General features: G+C 38.3%; 1 protein-coding gene across 1 annotated transcript in view; it reads left to right on the top strand.

The window, feature by feature from the left end:
• The window catches only part of LOC124622025 (AT-rich interactive domain-containing protein 4B-like), a 157,185-nt gene extending 139,545 nt beyond the window's left edge, over positions 1-17,640 (top strand). The window contains exons 21-25 of the mRNA XM_047147619.1: positions 6,955-7,334; positions 12,865-12,986; positions 13,796-14,182; positions 15,064-15,204; positions 16,849-17,640. Coding sequence (XP_047003575.1) covers positions 6,955-7,334; positions 12,865-12,986; positions 13,796-14,182; positions 15,064-15,204; positions 16,849-16,883 — 1,065 coding nt within the window. The 3' untranslated portion in view covers positions 16,884-17,640. The remainder of the gene's footprint in view (positions 1-6,954; positions 7,335-12,864; positions 12,987-13,795; positions 14,183-15,063; positions 15,205-16,848) is intronic.
• Positions 17,641-19,490: the final 1,850 nt, after the last annotated feature.

Below are 19,490 nucleotides of genomic sequence, written 5' to 3'. Positions count from 1 at the left end.
CTTAATTGTTTGTTTATTACTCTCTACTCTATACACGGAATCTCCCCATGTCCAGTACAGCTCATCAGTTTCAATACTTAACAATATTTTAAGTAACCAGTCTATCCATAGTAGTATATTCAGATTTATATTAGGAACCACTAATTTAAAATTATAAGTTGTTATCAGCAAATTCATTTCTTCCTTTATTAATTTTTCTTTACTTCTGGTAATCCCCACTGCATATATACCAGTTAAGAGTAGTATTGACCTTGCATTCCTGTGTCACATTTTTGCTAGCAAATCTTGGTGTATCAATAAAACTTCACCTGCAATATCTGTATAAATAGCTACATTACTATCAAATGCATTCTCAACTATCATTGGTTTAATATGGTCTTTACATTTTATTTTTACCTTCTTCCAACAACCATGTGTGCTTCGGTATGATGAGGGTGGAAGCAGTTAGCCTCACCGTGTACGGGCCTATGGCTGCATCCTGGATCCTAGCCCTTACATCAAGATGTTTCTCACCGAGCGTGGTGGCGCAGTGGTTAGCACACTGGACTCGCATTCGGGAGGACGACGGTTCAATCCCGTCTCCGGCCATCCTGATTTAGGTTTTCCGTGATTTCCCTAAATCGCTTCAGGCAAATGCCGGGATGGTTCCTTTGAAAGGGCACGGCCGATTTCCTTCCCCATCCTTCCCTCACCCGAGCTTGCGCTCCGTCTCTAATGACCTCGTTGTCGACGGGACGTTAAACACTAAGCTCCTCCAAGATGTTTCTCGTTTCCTGACATTGGAATAGGGTGAGATCCATTTGAAGACACCTGATCCAGAAAAAAAAACATGTTAGAGGATATATGGTTGTCTAAATTATTTGTGGTATTGATATGGATATAATAGAGGGAAACATTCCACGTGGGAAAAATATATCTAAAAACAAAGATGATGTGACTTACCAAACGAAAGCGCTGGCAGGTCGATAGACACACAAACAAACACAAACATACACACAAAATTCAAGCTTTCGCAACCTACAGTTGCTTCATCAGGAAAGAGGGAAGGAGAGGGAAAGATGGAAGGATGTTGGTTTTAAGGGGGAGAGTAAGGAGTCATTCCAATCCTGGGAGCGGAAAGACTTACCTTAGGAGGAAAAAAGGACAGGTATACACTCGCGCGCACACACACCCATATCCATCCGCACATACACAGACACAAGCAGACATTTGTATTTGTGGTATTGTTTGATTTGCCATATCTCGTGTTGTTTCTCTGATTATTGGTCCTTTTATTTACATGACAGAAGTTACATTCTTCTTTTGTTTTGAAATTTTGATGGCTAACAATTATCTTCACTGCTTTCGCTGGGATTTTTTGACTGTGTGTAATTCCCCCATTCTTTATTAAATGTATCCAGGCCTTATATAAGGGTTAGATCATTGATAGTGGTCCTGGTATCATATTTCTTTCCTCACATAGTAAGGTAGTCTCCTAATAAAAATCTTTACCAATTGTGTCCCCTAATGGCTTATCTAAATATTTAGATCTAGTTAAATGCCCTCAGAATATTTCTTATACCTACACCATGTTCTGTTATATTATTTGGGATCAAGCAATTCTAGTATCCTGTGTACCAGGTGATCAATACTTTCTTTTGATTTTTTCCTGGAAATTGTCCCAAGATTTAACTCTTTTGAATGAGTGGTTCCCTTATTCCGCCATGTCACCTACTGAGTAAGTTCAAAATATATTTTCTTGGAATCTTTCCACCTCTTTGGTAAAGATGTGGAGAACACACTTACAAAGTAGATTGGATGTATGTCACCATCTGGTTTAAATGCAGGAAACTGTTTGGACAAATTTGTCCTATTTGTTAGTTGAAATCTCCTGATAATCTGTTACTATCTTTAACTAGCCTTTTGTTCAGTTCTCAGTTTTTTTCTCTAGTTCCTGCTCTTTAATTTTTTATCAAATCTCCTTTATAATTAGGTTTACTGACAGTTGAGTCAATTTGCTCTTGTACCTTCTGCTCGACTATGTCATTTATTCAGTTCTCCAACCTAGTAAAAGTAGTTCGGGAACCAGTAGTCACATTAGCATCCCTAGTCTGCTGTAATACATTCAGCCTTGCCTGGGTATCTGAGATTTGCTCATTAATACTGTTAAACTCCTGCTCCGTAAATTATTTCTTTGTTTCAGTTCATTAATATAAGAAATTGCTCATTAACCTTATTTCATACTAGATCACATTGTTCACTTCTGTATGTAATTCCCTTTGCAAAGTATTGCAATTACAAAATCTTAGTATCACTATTACCTGTCTTACTGCTTCCTTTGAAAGGGCTTGACCGCTTCCCTAATCTGAGTTTGTGCTCTGCCACTGATGACCGCATTGTCGAGGGGATGTTAAACACTAATTTCCAATAAGAACTAGCTTAGTCTCACAGCATTACCAAAACACTACCTTGTACTACTAAGATCACACAGCCACACTCAATAGAAAAATAAATCATTTATCACAGGTACAGCTCACCCAAGTTGTGTAGGCACATATGTTGTTGTGGTGAACTGCTGGCGTGAAGGTAATGGGGAACTACTGTTTTAACATGAAATCAGAGGTGAAGGCCAGATTAAAATGAAGACTGAAAAACCCATAGTCCAACAGATTCAGTATCATGACTTCTCCATTTCCAGGCACGTGCTTTACCATTAGATCACCAGGTTCAACATGTACATACTTAGTTCATCTATAAGTTTTGATGAGCGAGTTTGCGAGTGTCAGAATGACATACGATTGTATCTTTTGATTGTGGAACATAGATTCTAGTATTTGACAGAAAGTTCATCTTGGTACATGTATCCATTCCTGGTGAAAAGGGGGTCTTTAACAGCCAGACAATAAATGACAAGAAATATTTTTTGTATGATACAATTACAAATTAACAAATTTGGGATTTTTTTTCCCTTTACTTGTACTATGAAACTTTGCTTTTTGCCTAATTTTATGATTGTAATTCAACCGGAATAACCCTGTGAGTTTTGGTGGGTGAGTTTGCGAGTATCAAAATATGACATAAATAGTCATATCTTTTGATGTCATTGCCTTAGGGGCTTAAATTTTTTACACTGCCAAGGAACCATAAACATTAGTATCTGACATAAATTTCAAACAATGAAAATCAGGATGAAATGTAACAATATTATGAAAATGACAGTTTCTATTCACAATATAGCGGAGATGAGAGTTGCAGATAGGCACAACAAAAAGGCTGTTACAGAGTAAGCTTTCGGCCAACAAGGGCTTTGTCAGAAATAGATATCACACCTATCCCCCCCCCCCCTCCTCTCTCTCTCTCTCTCTCTCTCTCTCTCTCTCTCTCTCTCTCTCTCTCTCTCTCACACACACACACACACACACACACACACACACACACACACACAATGACCACTATTTTTGCATCTAAAGCCATATTGTGTGACTGACATAAATTTCAACTTGATACCTATACCCATTTCTTAGAGAAAGGGTTCTTGACAGTAGGATGGACAGACAGACAAACAGACGGACAACAAAGCAATCCTCTAAGGATTCCATTTCTACTTATTGAGATACAGAACCCAAAAAGTTAGCAGTTTTCAGTTACTGTTATTGCACATAATCAGGTGAAGTTTGATTTTTAAAGAGAATGTTTGTAAGAACACATTTGCAAGATAAAGATTGCAACTATGCATAAATGCCATGACATGTCAGTATAGTCATAAGATATGTTCTGGCACTGCATCAACTATGGGCCATTGAATGTTCTAGAAGATACATCCTGCATAAGCCTATGGCCACAGAGGACTCAGCTATGGGACCTAGCATTTTAGAAGAAAGAAACATGTATCTTTGTTTGCTGTTGTGCGGAAAAACATTGCAGGTTTAGATTAGGAAATGGATGTTTCTGAACTATGGTTCCATAAGATACTGGTAGAAGTTGGGCATAGACTATGTCATTCATGACTGCCAACCTTGGCAAACAATAGTGTGGTATCTGTTACCAGATGCTTTGTGCACTCCATTTTGCTGTGGGTTATGCATAGCTTGTTGTTTTCTTTCCTAATTTGTAGTATGACTCTCACAACACCAGACGGTATTGGTGAACTGTATGACCATATATCAGTTCTGCTTTCACACAAGCAAGGAACATGGGTGTAGGCCCATTGCCTGCAAGAGCAATTCTGGGTTTGTTCCTCTGCATCGCTCCTCTCCCCTCTAATGGTCAAAATTCTCATTTGTTTATGCTCTTGTCTAACAGCCACATTATAGTGGCCACATGTAGAGCAATTGGAAGACAAAAACAATCAATATATTTTGACCAGGCCATGGAGTCAAGGTTGCATCTCAAAAGGAACAGTCAGTTGACGAAAGTATAAAAACAGGCAGAAGAAGAAGAAAAGCAAAGACCGTTTTGGCAAAACTGTTGAAGTTTGTGCATAAAAAAGAGGGATGCGAAGATTGTGAAAAACAGTTGCTGTTTTTTCTCAAAATAGATGCTAATACTGACAAAAGTAGATGCTAAATTTTCAGGCCCCTACCTTGGGCTATCCTCAGGTTTTGTACTTTTTGCACATTTAGCATTAATGTGTCACTTTTGTAAGTTAGTACTGGCAGTTCATGCTGGTTATAAATGTACTGGAAGTTTACTTCCAGGTGTGGTATTACGTTTTCGTAGGTAACTCAGTTTTCAGATGTCTACATCTACATCTACATCCATACTCTGCAAGCCACCTGACAGTGTGTGGCGGAGGGTACCTTGAGTACCTCTATCGGTTCTCCCTTCTATTCCAGTCTCGTATTGTTCGTGGAAAGGAGGACTGTCGGTATGCTTCTGTGTGGACTCTAATATCTCTGATTTTATTCTCATGGTCTCTTCGTGAGATATACGTAGGAGGGAGCAATATACTGCTTGACTCTTCGGTGAAGGTATGTTCTCGAAACTTTAAACAAAAGCCCGTACCGAGCTACTGAGCGTCTCTGCTGCAGAGTCTTCCACTGGAGTGTATCTATCATCTCCGTAACGCTTTCTTGATTACTAAATGATCCTGTAATGAAGCGCGCTGCTCTCCGTTGGATCTTCTCTCTCTCTTCTATCAACCCTATCTGGTACGGATCCGACACTGCTGAGCAGTATTCAAGCAGTGTGCGAACAAGCGTACTGTAACCTACTTCCTTTGTTTTCGGATTGCATTTCCTTAGGGTTCTTCCAATGAATCTGTCTGGCATCTGCTTTGCCAACGATCAACTTTATATGATCATTGCATTTTAAATCACTCCTAATGTGTACTCCCAGATAAGTTATGGAATTAACTGCTTCCAGTTGCTGACCTGCTATTTTGTAGCTAAATGATGAGGGATCTATCTTTCTCTGTATTCGCAGCACATTACACTTGTCTACATTGATTCAATTGCCATTCCCTGCACCATGCGTCAATTCGCTGCAGATCCTCTTGCATTTCAGTACAATTTTCCATTGTTACAACCTCTCGATACACCACAGCATCATCTGCAAAAAGCCTCAGTGAACTTCCGATGTCATCCACAAGGTCATTTATGTATATTGTGAATAACAACGGTCCTATGACAATCCCCTGCGCCACACCTGAAATCACTCTTACTTCGGAAGACTTCTCTCCATTGAGGATGACATGCTGTGTTCTGTTATCTAGGAACTCTTCAATCCAATCGCACAATTGGTCTAATAGTCCATATGCTCTTACTTTGTTCATTAAACGACTGTGGGGAACTGTATCAAATGCCTTGCGGAAGTCAAGAAGCACGGCATCTATCTGTGAACCCGTGTCTATGGCCCTCTGAGTCTCGTGGACGAATAGCGCGAGCTGGGTTTCACACGACCGTCATTTTCGAAACCCATGCTGATTCCTACAGGGTAGATTTCTAGTCTCCAGAAAAGTCATTATACTCGAACATAATATGTGTTCCAAAATTCTACAACTGATAGACGTTAGAGATATAGGTCTATAGTTCTGCACATCTGTTCAATGTCCCTTTTTGAAAAGCGGGGATGACCTGTGCCCTTTTCCAATCCTTTGGAACGCTACGCTCTCCTAGAGACCTACGGTACACTGCTGCAAGAAGGGGGGCAAGTTCCTTTGCGTACTCTGTGTAAAATCGAACTGGTATCCCATCAGGTCCAGCGGCCTTTCCTCTTTTGAGCGATTTTAATTGTTTCTCTATCCCTCTGTCGTCTATTTCGATATCTACCATTTTGTCATCTGTGCGACAATCAAGAGAAGGAACTACAGTGCAGTCTTCCTCTGTGAAACAGCTTTGGAAAAAGACATTTAGTATTTCGGCCTTTAGTCTGTCATCCTCTGTTTCAGTACCATTTTGGTCACAGAGTGTCTGGACATTTTGTTTTGATCCACCTACTGCTTTGACATAAGACCAAAATTTCTTAGGATTTTCTGCCCTAAGTAACCTACACAACCTGTCAGCTGTTATTGTCTGACTTGCCGTTCACATACTGATTGTACATTATTTTGGTCTTACTGTAATAAACCTTCAGGCCTTCTGTCATGTGTGTACGGTGCTCATAAATGAAAATAGTATGCTGTCAGAGTAATAGAGAAAAATCATCAGGTTAATGATGAATAAGTCAGATGCATACTACTTGCTGATTTATTCTATAACTGTCAACTGTTTCGTCCGAGAAATAAGATTTGAATGCAGCTATCCTATTTCATTATAACATCAGTAGAAATCTTCACCTTGAGGCACAGACTACTAGTGTAGTTAGTGTTCTGTACCACCAGCAAAAGAGGATTGGTTAAAGTTATCCATACAGTGTAACGGGTCTGTTCTTCTGCTGTACAATAAACAGGCTCATGTCGCTTCATGTGTTAATGTAGTAGAGTAGCATTTTGCAGTCATTGATTGACTTACACAAATCTGTGAAATTTTCCTACAGGTAGAGGCACTGGAAGAGGCCGCAGAAGATTGTGAGGTTGAAGGTGACTGTCAGGTCCTGGGCTCTTTATTGTGCCAGGAAACTATACCAGGATCTCCTGCAGCTGTTCAGCCAACACAAGATGAGGAGACGGACCCCCAGATAGCTGCAGTGGATGAGATGCCATTTGCCAGTGTTCCTGGCTCCAGTCCTGGGCCAGCACGCACCAGCAGCCCGTCGAGGTGTCATTCGCGACCGTCACCGCCCCCATCAGCTGAAGTATCTCTGCCGGTTCACCCAGCACCAGTTGCCGGTGTCTCTGGAAATAAGAGGGATGCTGCTCCTGTCATGGATAATACACCTCCAACCACACCTGACAGCAGTCTATCCACAATATCTGAGTAAGTTTTGAAAATAAATTGTCAAAGGTTTGATTTAATGAGGTGAAAAGTGCTGGTGTTTTATTTTGTTGTACAGCACACGCCTCATTCCAGGTTTACACTAGAAGCTACTCTGTAGAATATGGCTGTTTAATTTCAGTATCCAAGCAGAATTTAATTTCATCTCAAGTGTTTTCCTCTCCTAAAGTAAATGTTTATTGTGATTGTGTTGATGACACGTGTGATGATGAAGTATCTGTATTCCTTTCTCCATTCATGGGTGTTTCTGTAAATTGTCGAAAGTATCTCTTTACTTCAATTTCTAATAATTTATTCTCATGGTCTATTTAAACTATTTTTCTCACTATGAATGTTTGAGGCTTAGCAAAGCATTTAAGTATTTGGTAAATTTCTTCTTTTTCATCAGTGTTGTTAAAGAAATATCTAGCTCAATGCCTCAGTCAAAAATAGATAAAATCGCAAAACTTAATTTTATACAACAATAATTTATAAATCTTAATGTTCAGTGACTGTACTGAACATCCATTCCTGGCTAATCAACACTGAAGTGAGAAGTTCATTAGACAACATAAGATGCACATTTCTTAATATGCTTTCTCAGCTTAATCTTCTTTTAACTTTTGTTTAGCAGGCTTCTGTTTTGTTATTGCCACATAAAATGAATTTGTTCTAAAGCCTAGTTTGCTACAGTTGCCACCTCTTCATCAGATATAAATTTCTTTCTTCAGCTTACTTTGTGAGGATAGGAAACAGAAAAGCCAAAATTTTCAGAAAAGTGTTGGCATTTTTTGAAACCTCTCTAGTGTCCTTCTGTCAGCACATCTGCTGATGTGAGAGTTGCCGTATTCTTGTGTAATTACAAACTTCTTTTTGTGCCGATCTGTTGTACAATAAGAGCTTGTCATTAATTTATTCTTTTCCAAGTAATTCTGATTATACCCTTCGTATCCTTTGGATCTCTCTCTCTCTCTCTCTCTCTCTCTCTCCCTCTCCCTCTCCCTCTCCCTCTCCCTCTCCCTCTCCCTCTCCCTCCCCCCCCCCCCTCCTCCCCCCCAAATCAATATTTTCACAGATTGAATTATTCTCCCTTTTTACGTATTTTCACCTTTAACCAGACCCCCAGTTTTGACTGGAGTTTAGTCTCCGGAGTGAACTGGCATGTTAAATATGTACACACACTAATACAAAACAACCTTTTTAGTAATTGACACAGCACATTACTTTAAATTGATGCAGAGAGTTTAAAGCTCCTGATTCGGGTTCTAGATGGTTGTCCTTGTCATCTTACTTGACTATTGCTATGGTAATTACATTTATTGGTTTTCATGTATTAATTTATTCTGTGACAGGAGTCCCTAAGGTTAAACAGTTCGTTGCCCTTTGAACCTATTATTGTTGTCTACTCACCAGACAGCTGGAGGAGAAACGTATATGAAGGTTAAAGAAATATGCAAGCTTTTGGAGTCAATGGCTGCTTCTTCTGATGGAAGGGTTGAAGGGGAAGGAAGATGGACGAAGGAAATTGGTCTGGCAAATTATAGGAGATGGGGAGAGTATTTGGAGATATTGCTGAGGCCTGAGTGCCAAAGCACTCAGCCTCAAATTACATTTTCCTCACTGCCACGCCACACTGTCTGAGTGCGAGGAGCGGGAAGAGGGGAAAACATGCTGCATTTAAATGGCAGTATAGTTGCACTGCTTACAACTCGGTTTTATGTTTCATATTTCTCAACAACATAGATCACAAACGGAAAAAGTTTCCAGTACTAATTATTTATTTTCGGTGTGCAGAAGAAATAATGTAATTCTTATCTGGTACAAACTATTGCCATACAGACAATTTCACAGAGTTTTGCACTCAAGTTGCCACATAATCATGACTTATTTAGTTTCATAATCGAAAAAGGGTTTTTCACACAAATATATTGATCGAAATAATGTAACCCTTTCGCAGCCTCATTATGGAGACACTATCTGAGGAAAGCAATGTAGACGGGTTGACAGTTTTAATGTAAAAAGATTTGTAATTAAAACTGGAATTACCTTGCAGGTCAATCAGTTACATCTGCACATGCTCAGGAGTGCTTTCAACTGAAACAGCAAACGGTTTCGAAAACAGGTGTAAAACTAACAGTATCCCCCAAAACTTTGTAAAACTATTGTTATAATTTTTTCAAGGCCACAGTGAATTCTTCAAAGCTCGCACTTTCTTTAATGCCAGTGAGTTAAGGGAACTGGATTGTCGTTGTCAGAATTTGTCCCTTCTACAATGTGTGTGGTCTTTGTTTTTCTTTTTAACGCATCGCTATCACATCAGAAAGAAGTGAACCATGCAATGTCTTACTGTGGGCAGTGTACAGTCAAGCCAGCTTAATATGCGTAGTCTGCAGCCCATTCCGTATGTTCTAATTTTTGTTCATGCATGCCTTTTTCCTTCTTAAATTCAACAATAGTGAGATTTAAATCTGAAAATCATTCCAGACCTACCCCTTGACTTGAAAAAAGCACTTTGCAGTAGTATATGAAGCCCCCATACTCTCTGTTCATTTCCATTGAAAACCTTTGCAACTGAAAATGGCATAGTGTGTATGACTTCGGATGTTTTACTATTCATACCACCAATTTCTTCCAAGTGCCCCATGCCTGCAAATTTAGCACAAAGTGCTTCTTCGTGTACAGAACAATCAGTCCCATGTGTTGATCGTTTTGCTCTTTCATTGTTATCAAAAAATTTAAATTATTTCTACGTGGTATTATAATGTCGTTTTGTAGCAAATAAACAGTGCACATCCCTTATGCAAATAGAGAATTCTCATCCCTCTTTTCTGTCGTTCCCATTCATTTTAAAGGTCTGTGACAGTAGATCGCTAGACTGCCTCTTTCTGTGAACATCCTTCCCACCATGAACAAATTGTGAAGGGTAAACAGCACTGACGTCACAGTTCTGCCAAACTTGGAGCGTTATGCTGACTGCAGAATACCACAGTGCAATGCTAAATGAAATGTCACATTGTTCCCGGATACTTCCGAAAAGTACCGAGCAAAGCCAAGTGACAGGCTGGGCCTTGGCCTGTATGCAGTCTGCACATGCTGCATGCATGAAGTTTGGCACGAAGGCTTATGGATCCCAGGAAAGACCACTTCAAGTGACCCATAAGAGATGTCTGTTTGTCTGCCTCTCAAAAGTAAAGTAGTTGCCTGTACGTATAAAGTTGATTAAGGTGAACAGGAAGGAAATCTTGGATTTGGAATCAGGTGGGCACTGATTGAGGTAATGTCCAGCAACAAACAGACCATGTATGTGGGGGGGGGGGGGGGGGTTGTTGGTATAGAGGGAGGTGGCATCAGTGGTGACAAGCACGGTGAGTGATGGGAGTGAGATGGGCACAGATTTCAGATGATCTAGGGAATGGTTAATTTCTTTAATATAGAAATGATGTGTTTGTGCTATAAGTTGCAGGTGTTGATCTGTGTTATAAGTCGGAGGTGTTGATCAAGTAAGGTAGATATACGTTTGGTGAATGCCTTGAAGCCAGCAACTGTGGGACAGTCAGGGTGATTGGGTTTGTGGATCATAGGAAGAAGGTAAAAGGTATGGGTGTGTGGTTTGTGTGAGATAAGAAGTTACAGGAACTGAGGTTTTAGTCCTTGTGAGGGAGCAGAGGTTTTATGGAGGGACAGTAGGTCAGTTTGTATCACAGGGATTGGATCTTGATGACAGATGGTGTACGTAGTTGTGTCAGACAGCTGGGTAGATCCTCTCTTGCATACTCCTGTTGGCCAAGTACTACAATGGTAGACACTTGTCTGTTGCTCTGCTGGGAGGATAATGGAGTCACCAGTTTCAGGGAACAAAGAGCCTAGATTGCTGCAGAGGAAAGTTTAGGGTCATGTTGTAGGGACCTGAGAAAGGGTTGTTACGCAATGCTGGATGTTAGGAATTCTTGGAAGGTTGTAAAGTGTGATTTTGAGGTAATGATAGTGGATCAAGTTAGAATCATGATCAGAACTGTTCGAGGCTGGGTTCAATGTCTGGTTTGGTGATGGAAAGGTTTTGGGGTTGGACTGCAAAGTGATGTTTCCAGTTGATGTTACATGTGAAGCGAAGCAGGTCTTTCACCAAAGCAGCATGGTTAAGTGAAGGATTGTTGCTGAAAGTGAGACCTTTGGATAATACATATAATTCAGGAGGTTGAGAACATTGCACTGTTGTGATTGGTTCTTGTAACAATGAGTTTTAATTGCTGTGGAAGGCAATGGTGAAGGCCGGGGCATGTTAAGAAGGTTGGCCAAGTTCGTTCGTAGGTGGGGAGCGGTGGTTGACAGCTGGAGAGGCACAGAAACAGAAACACTGTTTTCTGACCTGTCTTAGTAAGTCTTACATGACGTTTTGTCAGTAATCTATGTCTTGCCTATCTTCCACTATTAAGCCGTCAGTTTTTCAAGTCTCGTTTGGTGCAGTCCTTGACAACCATCCAGTAAGTACCCCTTGACCCAGGCTTCTGGGCAACTTTTCTGAACTTTCCCCATTTCCTAAACCTCTCCAATTCAGTTGCCTTCATCCCTCTTCCTTCCCATTCAACCCTTTTGTCAGAAGGAGCAGCCACTGACTCCTAAAAGGTTGCTCATTTCTTTAACCTTCATATATGTTTTCTCGTGCTGTCACTTGGTGAGTAGATTTTGTCTATCCAATTACGCAATATTTTCAAAAATAGATTATTTTGGCTTGTATGCTGTTGTTGCCTGTGTTGTTTCCCAACTTTAAATTTTTCCTAACCAAGATAAATACAGTAGAGAATCATTTTGTGTTGCATTTTTGTTCACAAGTTCTCGTCAAACAGTAAGTGCTTTGTATTGCGGTTTCTAATGTTACTAATTGCGCAAACAGTTGCCCCAGAGATGTATGTGTGGAGTATTCCCCACATAATTGTAATCATGTAATAACTTCATTTTACATGTTGAGTGCCTATCCATAAAGTCAGTTCAAAATGTTATAGTATAGGCACTTTGTTACATACTACCTCAGGCTTACTGGTTCCTTTACAAATAGAGCAGTTGATATAAATTATGTGGTAATTAATCTGAAGGTCATTATTTAAATAAAATGTTTGGAGAAATGCAAACCATTAAGTTATTGTATTAAGTAGTTCACTGCTACTTACAACAAAACTGATTGAGTATAGTTGTTTTATGTATAGGTTAGGTTTGTACATAATCTTGCACTGTGTACAGCTTGATTTTGAAATACTGCCCTAAATAGTGGTGACACTTTTTACAATACAGATTGAACAAATTATTTTCAAGCTTCAGAGGAAGCTGATTTATTTGTGGAAAGATAAATAATAACTTTCATAAATTTATCATTTACAGTTTTCTTCATTGTGGTTTACATCAGTTAGTGTACTCTTTACATTTAGATAATGTGTAAAATTATCCTTCCTACACCTTTCATGTAAGTGATTGGTTTAAATAAAAATTAAAGAGGTAATGATTAACCTCATTTCTTACACCAGTTTGTTCTCTGTTTCAGTGAAAGAGGAGGGCTGTCACCAAATCTGGATAATGACAGCTCTAAGTCTCATAGAGACTCTTTTGAAATTGATTTGGATAGTTGTGCTGATGGAACAAAAGGAGAGCATTTCAGTGAGGATGGTAGGTTTATTTCTCATTTTTTCCCTTTACCGTCTGTCTGTAAATAAACGGTTTCTCATCATCTACATCTGTACTTTACCAGCCATCCTTCCCTACTCAACACATTGGAAGAATGATTGTCAGTAAATCTCCATATGAGCTCTAATTTCCCATTGTGGCAATTTCATGAAATATTTTTGGGAGGAAGTAATATGTTGCACAATTCCAGAGGGTGCGTGTTCATTGTACATACTGAATATATGTACTGAGGAAGAATGTGGTTCAATCTGCCATGTATTTAAAAAACAAAAAATTATTCTTTTTGCAGATGATGACAATGAACAAAATCTCCCCCCCCCCCCCCCCCCTCTCTCTCTCTCTCTCTCTCTCTCTCTCTCTCTCTCTCTCTCTCTCTCTCTCTCTGCTGCTGGAAAAGGGGAACAATAAAGTGCAGAATGTGATAGTGACTGCTTATGGGATACGTATTTCCAGTTACAAGCAAGGGATGAAGTTGCACTCACCTATGTATTTAATTGTTCATAATCTAATGTCAAATCCAACTACATGGGTGATAAATTAATTACTACAGTAATTTCATAATCCACAAATTCACATGTGCATGTGTTGTTTGAATGGATAGTGCAATTTTGTAAAGGAAAACGTATTAAGTGAAGAATTTGTAACTGATACTCTTCCTTTGGAGTCATATTATTAATACACACAGCTCAAATTATAAGGTATTGATTAGAAACAGTTTTTCTTGTCTTCCTGTTCACTCTATTTTTTAGCAGTTGGGAAGTAAAAACATTGTTTCATGGTTCCATTTTCAGATTCGCTATTAAACATAGAAGTTCCAAGTGAATGCCAGCAACAGTTACCACGTACGCCAGCTGGTACTTCTCCCCTGGCTGAATCTACCACAACAAGTGGCAAAAAGCGCCGGAGAAGCAGAAAGCGTTCAGAATGTGGCGAGACAAGTGCAAAGAGGCCAAGGGCAGGCCGCAGTCCTCGCCACAGCATTTCAGTTGCAGTCTCTTCAGATTGGATAGGTGGTAATAGCAGTGCAAGTGATCGTGAAAGAGACAGACGGAACAACATTAATGGTGGCAGTGATAGTGATGAGCTTTCAGAGAGTTCAACAAGTGGTATTGCTCCTGACAGCACTGCAGCTACTCGTTCCCCCCGCCCTTCAAAGTACAACTTTTATGTGGAACTTGGTAAGTAATGTTTGCAGTGCTTATTTAGATCATTGTTTGTTTGGTTAACTTATTCAGCTACTCATGATCTAAATCACATAATCGTGTTGACTTTTTGCGTCCTTTTTCCTTTAGTAAATACTTCATCATTTGCGGACTCAGTTTTGTTTGCTCTCTCGAGAATATACGTTGTGTTCCTTGTGGTCTCTCGTTGGATAGGAGCACCATTAACTGATCCATCATTGTTCATTATTTGCTGAATGAGATCGTTCAATTTTCAGCAAGTACTAAAAGTGTAAAGCCTTTCATGTTTAGTTTTCAACTAAATGTGTAAAGAGTCAGCTCCTTTTTTTATTTCTGTGGGCTTAATGAAGTTCATGATATTTCCATTCAGATGTTACAGTGAAGTTACTGTTGACACACTTTTTATAAAGGTTGGGGTAACAGTGATCTGTAACATGTAAAGTAGGTGAAGGTCTGTTTGGTATGACAATCTTGTGCACTCATTTTGCACTCCATAGTTACGTTTACATTCTGATGAAACTCCTTTCTTCCCTGCTTTGTTTTGTATTTTCAAGTTTTTAATATGCGTGAAGTTGAAGTTGATATTAACAAGAATGTCCCTGCCCAAAAACTGTTGTGGTAATGATAATAAGATTGTTGTAAACGTGATTGTATGTTGCCCTTGTCACCATTGTGGCTATACAGTGCTTGTGGATAGGTCCTTTCGTAACAGCATCACTGGTCAAAGCTGAAAAGTTGTATAGTATTGTTCACTATTTCCATAAATATTCGTAACACTGCCCTGTCCTTTGTCCAGCTAAAAGTAGAATGTTGCATGTGATGTATTCAGTTTTTGAGGAAATTTAAAAGGTAAAATTTCATTTACGTTTTTCTGATAGCTCCAGAATTGGATGGTTCCCAGCGGATTGCTCTGCTTCAGCAAAAACTTCAGGAGCTGCGGAAGACCTATATGAATGTAAAGGCAGAACTGGCATGTATTGATAGGCGGCGGAAGAAGTTGAGGCGAAGAGAACGGGAAGGTATGTATTGGCTGAGATACAGGTTGATACAAAAGATACCAATATGAACAGTTTGCTTTTGATCAGATATTTTTAGGTCATTTGAGAGAGTTTGTTGTAGGATTTGCTTTTGTAAAACGTTTAAACATAAAACTGTAATGTTGTAAATACAATTTTGTGTTAATAATGTAATAAATGCAAAACTTAGTTGCTGTTTGCCACAATATTTCTTAATTACTGCCAATAAATTTCTTCAACTGTTAATAAATCAGTAAGTAAAATTTCACAGAGACAGAATGGCTGGCTCGTAATTATCTCCAACAATTACAATTATGTCATTCTGTCTCCTTGAAATTTTACATGTTGTCTCAAGTGACTTTTTCTTTGGAATAATAAATAACTCTGTACTTAACATGTTTCAGCAGGGAACAGCTTTTTATTTTTTTACATTTTTGGATCGAAACACTTCACACACAAAAACAATGACATCAGTGTAAACTGGAGCAACATTTGTTAAAGAAATTTGATGGATAATTAATTGAAACATTGACTGCAATACCTGTAATATAATTCGTCAAAAAGAAATAAAATCCACAAGATGTGAAGCAGATTTATTTTCACTTAGATTTTGATCCTTCCACCTGTACCTTCTAGAGATTGTCCAGTTGGTGGGTTGAAAGCTGAAACACTTCAGACAATTTTTTATTTTCTAACTCCTCATGTTACTGAAATTGCATCAACAGATTTTTAACTTCATTTATCTTAAACTATTCTCCTTTCCAATGATTGAGCTACAGGAAATAAAAAATCATACTTTAGAAATTTTGAGACTTGAGTAACTGCCCTGTTCATCTCTACATTGCTGCTGCTTTGAATCAGGTATTGAAAAAGTGTCTGCAGCATAATTCAGATCCTACAAAAATGACAAAATGAGCTCTCATCAAACTATTGAAGATGGGTTCAGCATTGGTTGAAGACAGAAAGAATGTTTTTATAATAATAAAAAAACTATTTCTTGTTAACAGTACTTGGTTTCATGCGATGGAGTTTCATGTAATGCACATTGATGGAGCAGTGAGAACCTGCATTAATAGTAATTCCATTGTTTTATTTTGGTGGGTACATTGTCATGAAGTGTAGATATTAATGTATTTCACATTATATGAATCATTTGAGAGTTTGTATTGTTCACCCGAGTAACTCTATTCTGACCTTTGATAGTTTCGCAATATAGTAATCACAGAGTCTGTAAATCATTCTGGAAAGACAGAACAGCCTGCAGACAGTTCTTGTTTTTATTTTTCCTTGAAATGGGAAAAAATCAGTTTCATCGTGTGATCATGTGTGTGGGTTGATGTTGTGGAGGAATGTTTGCATGCAACTTAAATGCTGCTCAGACAGTGGGAAAAATGTATTCGAGTATAACGTTGGTGGAATAATAGCAGAAAGTGGAGTAAAAAAGTTTGTCACAATAGCAATGTTATTTTTGTAGTAAATAAGACATCATCTTAAAATAAATATTAACACCCTGCTGCTAATGGATTAAGTTGTTGCTACATTACTGAATAGGAATTGTGTACATCACTCAACAACTGGACACTTTACATTCTTTGCTTATCAAATCAGATTAACAGTTTATTGAATGACTGGAAATTTTCTTTCCAGAAAAAGCTGCAAAACAGGAAGTCACTTGCTCATGACGACAGCAGGAATGCTCTTCAAGTCTGAACTGCCCGAGTGAAATGAAATAGTTTTCTATTTTGTGTATGTATATATTATACATAGACATTATACAAAGTAAAAACATATTTTCTTGGCAAATGTACAAAGTTAGTTTCTCAAACATTTACTAATGTTTTGATGTCTCTAACCATTAATGATTCATTTTTTAAACTGTTGAGATGTGGAGTTCCATTAAAGCAATATTTTACTCATATTGCTGCAGTTGTGAATGTATGTTGTATTATATGATGATATTTTTAACTGAAAGAAAACCATTTCCAACAAGCTCTTTGTTAGAGAAAATAGATTGTAAAGTTTACACTCAGATTTAGTTTTATATGCTGAATTCATTACTGTCTGTAATTTTAAATTAAGTGCAAAATCATCGGGCACCGATAAGAGTGAATGTGAAAAAGTTGAAAGTTAGAGAGTTTTTATATGAAAAAGAAAATATATGTATACATATATTTATATTTTTATGTAATGCTGACAATTCTCCATTGTGAATGGCACAAAACTGATTGTATTTATTTGCAGTTCCTTTAAATGTTCTTTCGTATCTCATGTTCATTATTTTACAGTGTACATTTTGAATCGTGACCTATGTACAGTATCATGTAATTATAACAGTATATTTTATTTTTAAAATAATTAACAATTAAGCAAATATTTTGTGAAAATTTATTCTTGTTTGTATCAGTTTTGTCTTTGTTGCTTCCTTCCAATCTTTCTTTCTGTCTTTCTTTTATCTTTTTGAATGTACTGACAGTATTGCAGCAATTCATGTACTGTAGTTTTATTGACATTATAATTTGAAATAGAACAACTTTTACATTTCATGTGTGTAAACTTTTACTTTATTGTAAGCAGCTGGATATTTCCATTGAGATCAGTCATAATTCACTCCATATTGGAAAGAAAAGCTAATACAACTACCCTGTAAAGAACTTTTTTTTTCATATAGTCGTATAAACAATAAAACCAACAGATTACATTCGCCAGCTCTGTACAGTTTAGTTTTGCTCCCACTGTTCTCCAGATTACAGTCCCAGTTGTTAGGTCATCCTGCTACCTTCTACATCTGGTGCTTTGCTGTGATTATTAGATCATGCTACATACTTAATTCCAAATAAGGTGATGAAAGAACAGTTCGTGAAATATAAACACTGTAAGGAGGGAAAGTAGCAACTCACTGAAAGCATGTCCATGTGCACACTCCAGCTCTGAAGAGTTCTTTGTGTGAAATGCTAGCAATATTTTCGGTCTTGTTTATGTTCATGATAAAAGATTTCAGCCTTGTTTATGTGCTCATTAAAAGTGTTTCCCATGTCACATTTATATCTCCACATATCCATCCTGTGCTGCTGTCTCACGTTCTACATCTTCTCTCCCTATTATTGTCCATCCATCCCCCTCCCTATATGTTCTTTCTCACTTAGCGTCTTTTCAACTCAGAACATCAACTATTCAATGAGTTGTTATCATTACTCAATCCATAATTTATGTAATTGGTTCTGAATTATATGTTGTCTGCTTCCATTGAATGTGGTCCTCAGTTTGGTGTTGTGCAGTACAGATGTACTCTGAACTGATACTTTAACAAACAATTTTACTTTAGCCCCATATTGCAGAACAATACTGCAGCAATAAAACACAAACGAGGAGGGAAAAAACCAAAATAAAATTTAAGTTGCAAAGGAAATGCAGCATTTATGACAACAAAACACCATGCACACACAAGCATCTGCCAACAGAAAAATGTGCCAAAGGCTTTAGAACGAGGACTATGCAAGACTTCTAACAACAGACTGCTTCCAATGAGCACGATGTCACAGCAGTTCACATTAGGTTTGTTTGAGCAGTTGCCAGCAGGTTCAGCCACATGGGCAGCTGAGTCGCATATGGCAGTACCTAGTCCCATTTCTGCCTACTTGAAGTGTGTCGGTTAGCTGTATCAGCAGTAGCAACAAGCAGCCAGATGCTACCGAGAAAAATTTTCCTGGTGTGCCTAAGCTGCCAGATTCGCGCATGTGCAGAGCAGACTGAGTTGTAGTGGGGAGAAGGGTAGTCTCCACGTGCCCCGTGTTTACGTTTAGTGGGTTTGCTAGTTTCCTCTTAATTTACAGCTCTCACGTCAAATGAAAACAAAATGGATTTCTGTGGCCGGGAGCTATAAAGTGAATTACAATAGTCGCATAATTATGGAAGGCTAAAGTATATTATTAGTTTTGGTTTTATGATTTTTATTTTGTTTCAAAGTTTTTGGCAGTCAGGTATTGCCTTGCAGAACAGTGAAGTTATTTTTGTTAATTTTCTAAAGAAAGTTGGCTTTTGTTAATCTTTTATGCAGAGACTGTCAATTTATTTGATACACTGTCGGCTAGAATCAACTGTTTGCTGAATTTCAAGTGCACATTTTTATCTTCTGACACGTATGGCATTATGCCATAATAAGGAACTAAACACGAGATACTACAGTAGTGGTACTCCAAGAAAATTTGCATTCCAAAAACCACACTGAAAAGCGTAATATCATGTTGGGGCCCACTATGTCATGAACCTGGACATACGAATGTGTACTTTGA

Source organism: Schistocerca americana, chromosome 1, assembly GCF_021461395.2.
Source record: "Schistocerca americana isolate TAMUIC-IGC-003095 chromosome 1, iqSchAmer2.1, whole genome shotgun sequence".
NCBI lineage: Eukaryota > Metazoa > Arthropoda > Insecta > Orthoptera > Acrididae > Schistocerca > Schistocerca americana.
The sequence above is the reverse complement of the archived record's forward strand: the minus strand, read 5'-3'. Positions and strand labels throughout refer to the sequence as shown.